The sequence below is a fragment of the Pochonia chlamydosporia genome (genome assembly GCF_001653235.2).
Source record: "Pochonia chlamydosporia 170 chromosome Unknown PCv3seq00030, whole genome shotgun sequence".
NCBI classification, from domain to species: domain Eukaryota; kingdom Fungi; phylum Ascomycota; class Sordariomycetes; order Hypocreales; family Clavicipitaceae; genus Pochonia; species Pochonia chlamydosporia.
In genome coordinates, this window is record NW_019154065.1 from 168,903 (window position 1) to 172,107 (window position 3,205).

Sequence of the window (3,205 nt, forward strand, 5' to 3'; positions counted from 1 at the left end):
GAGGCGAGCCTCGAGCTTGCTCTTCTCCTTTCTTTCTCCCTAGCTTTAGATAGACAATCATACGGCACCCTTATGTTGAACAAACAGCGGCGCAGCCCCTTACACCCAGGGGCTACATCATTAAATAAATACCATAGCCAGCCTCGGTGCCAACGTCAGTGTCTAGGGTCAGCAACTTTTTTTCGCCGCAACCTTCCTACAGTACCCATTGTATATTTATATTTATATATATATATATAAACTGGGCTAAGTTAGTTAGTTAAGCTTAGATTTTAGTTAATACCGCATGTTGCTGGGGTACCCGTCCCGCCAGGCCGGGGCGGGCGGGCCGAGCCACCATCGGGCTGGCGACTGCGTAACTGACTAATCACTTCCGAGGGTGCTTCCTCATTGGTGCATCTAGCTAGTTCTCCGTTTATTCTGTCCAGTCCCAGCATTCTGCCTCCTTAATTGTCGTCTCGCTTAGCACTTCCAGCTCTTGCTCCGCAGCGACCATGTTGTCCGGCACTTTGTTGCCTATGAAATCCTTCCCTCGTGCCTTGGACAGAAGCATTATGCCCTTTAGCGATCGGCTCCGTGACAGCTGCACGTACAAGCTGTACGGGTCGCACTGCGCCGGAACAGCCTTCCCGTCGATATTCGTCGTCCGAGTCCCCCGCAATTCCAGTGCCACCTGGTCTAACGTCCTACTTTGCACCTTATAGTCGGTGCATGCGAACGCGGCTGCGCAGGGTAATCCCCGACGAGTAACGTCGCATTGTTGCCATGGCCGCTTGCTCTGACACTCTATCTTTGTGCTGATGGGTGCAAGAAGGACGGTTCCGGGTGGCATGCCTACGAAGTGCAAGTCTCTTGTTGACTCGGAGGCTAGCAGGACCCCGGCCGGGGGGCCAAAGTGGAGGGTGGTATCACGGGAGATGCGATAGCCTGGGTACTTCTTGTCCAGAATGACATCTAATGCCACATATCTGGATCCGTTGACTACTTTCAGGCCTTGATGGGTGTTCTGGTTCACGACGACAGCCATGCCGGGGACGAACATGAAGATCGCAGGAACCGGTATCGCGCTGTCGTCACCGTAGCCCATCATCATGAGAGCCTCCTCCTCTGTAGGTTGCCCATCTTTCCACTTGTGCTCGGAAATGAAGATTCGCATCGGTGCCTGCCGTTGCTTCTGAAAAGACAACACGGCCTCGACGTTCAAATTCCACCGGTTCTTGTTCAGCGGCGTTACTACTGTAATGCCCGACTCCCACGGGATCCGTCTGCCTTCCTGATAACACGTCCTGTTCAGGAGATCCACATCGGTCTGGTCTTGTATGCCTTCCCGGATCCGCGTTAGCAGCCCGCGCAGCCGTGGATCCCCAGCAGCACGGACTTGTTCATTCAACATGACTACGGTGGTAAACTTCTTCCACAGAGCATGCGCCTTGTCGTGCTGGTATCTCTGTTCCGTCCTGAACGTTCTCTCTTCGTCCCACGGAATGGCAGCGCTTGGGAGGAGAATCGACCTCTCTTGAACGGGGCGGAACTGGTGGAAGTCGCCACAGAAGACAACAATGGGAATCCCGCCAAACTCTTCCGTGCAACCCCGAAGCTTGCACAGCTGCTCGTTCGCGGCGTGTAACGTCCGCGCACCAAGCATGCTGACCTCGTCAACGATCAGCAGCCATTTCTCCTGCCAGTCCATCCTCCGTCATGTACTGGACGGCCTACCTGCTGCATGGATTTTGCCGAGGAAGAGGAGCTCTATCACGGAGGTATGTACGCCCCAGTGGCCATCAGATCTGGATTGTCGTCCAAGAGCGGCAGGGTCCGGAACAAAGATTGACATTGGTAGCGCAGGGCGGCCGTACAACATCTGGCCATCTTTGTCCCGTGGGAGTCGTTCTTGTCCGAGACGTCAGGCGATATCAATACCATTTGGGAGAGACAAAAACAGGGTCTGGCTCGCAGGGTGTCATTTCTTGTAGACAACGTTCAACTACTCCGCCGGTCCGCCGAAGACGTGAAGCGAGATGCCAGACAGTGGGCCGCCATGTCCGGAGAGACAGATCCTATGGCGACGTGACCGAGTCGGGCATGGCTGATGGCGATGATGAGCTGGGAATAGGGTACCGGTCAGACAATATCGGCAATGCAGTTCGCCTCATTGACGTTTTCAGAAATGCGGTAGGAAGTGGTCAGATCACGACCGGATCAAAAGAAATCTCGACAATGGTGCAGGAACTGTGCCGATTTCAGGTAGCGTCCCTGTGCTCGACGGATGATCTGCGTGCCACGGTGGTTATAGAGCGAGGACCAAGAACACTCGGCCTCCGAGGACACCCGTCTTCGGGGGCAGAGATCCCGAGACAGGAACAGGTCAGGTCTATTAAATCGCAGCAAATAAGCGCGTCCAAGGAGAGGGAGAGGATGATCCAGGGGGTGCAGAGCCTGGGCAGCAACAACACGACCGGTCACAGTAGAGCTGCGTACAGTGTCCTTCACGGCTTCGGCGAGGACGACATCTCCATAACGGCCGCAGACTCGGAGACTGTCGCCGGGGCCACAGGCCCGTCAACGAGCATCGGGTTTGGGCCGGCCACGTCGTTTCTGGAGGCAGGGAGGCAGCTCGCCGTGTCCTTCACGCTCAACCAAAGACAGAGCATTGCCCTCCGACTGATATGCCGTCAATTGGACCGAGTGCGTCGCGATGAGCGAGGTACTCCCCAGCTCTGCCAATTTGTCGGAGGCGAAGGCGGCACTGGAAAGTCGCGGGTCATCGAAGCTATCGCCGCGCTGTTTGCAAGCAAAGGAATATCGCATCGTCTGCTGGTAACGGCGACATCAGGCACAGCAGCAGCACAGATCAATGGTATTACTATCCACTCCGCGTGCAATTTGTCCAAAGGCATCTTGCGAACAAGTCTATATACGCACGTCGACGGGATTCGTTCTTCCAGCTCGGGTGACCTGTACATCGATGGCCAGGCCAGGATGGACTGGCAGGAGAAATGGCTGCTGATCGTTGACGAGGTCAGCATGCTTGGTGCGCGGACGTTACACGCCGCGAACGAGCAGCTGTGCAAGCTTCGGGGTTGCACGGAAGAGTTTGGCGGGATTCCCATTGTTGTCTTCTGTGGCGACTTCCACCAGTTCCGCCCCGTTCAAGAGAGGTCGATTCTCCTCCCAAGCGCTGCCATTCCGTGGGACGAAGAGAGAA

The 3,205-nt window shown here is 55.6% G+C and overlaps 2 protein-coding genes across 2 annotated transcripts in view; one reads left to right on the forward strand and one right to left on the reverse strand.

Annotated features, from left to right (window-relative positions):
• Positions 1-415: 415 nt before the first annotated feature.
• Positions 416-1,645, reverse strand: VFPPC_18429 (hypothetical protein; the record flags this gene model as incomplete). Its single annotated transcript, XM_022430040.1, has 1 exon — positions 416-1,645. One exon carries the CDS (start codon positions 1,643-1,645, stop codon positions 416-418), a length of 1,230 nt encoding a protein of 409 aa, XP_022284817.1.
• Positions 1,646-2,082: 437 nt separating this feature from the next.
• VFPPC_18430 (PIF1 protein) overlaps positions 2,083-3,205 on the forward strand; it is a gene marked incomplete at both ends in the record, with an annotated part of 3,544 nt that continues 2,421 nt past the window's right edge. The window contains one exon of the mRNA XM_022430041.1: positions 2,083-3,188. Within this exon, the coding sequence (XP_022284818.1) occupies positions 2,083-3,188 (1,106 nt within the window). The remainder of the gene's footprint in view (positions 3,189-3,205) is intronic.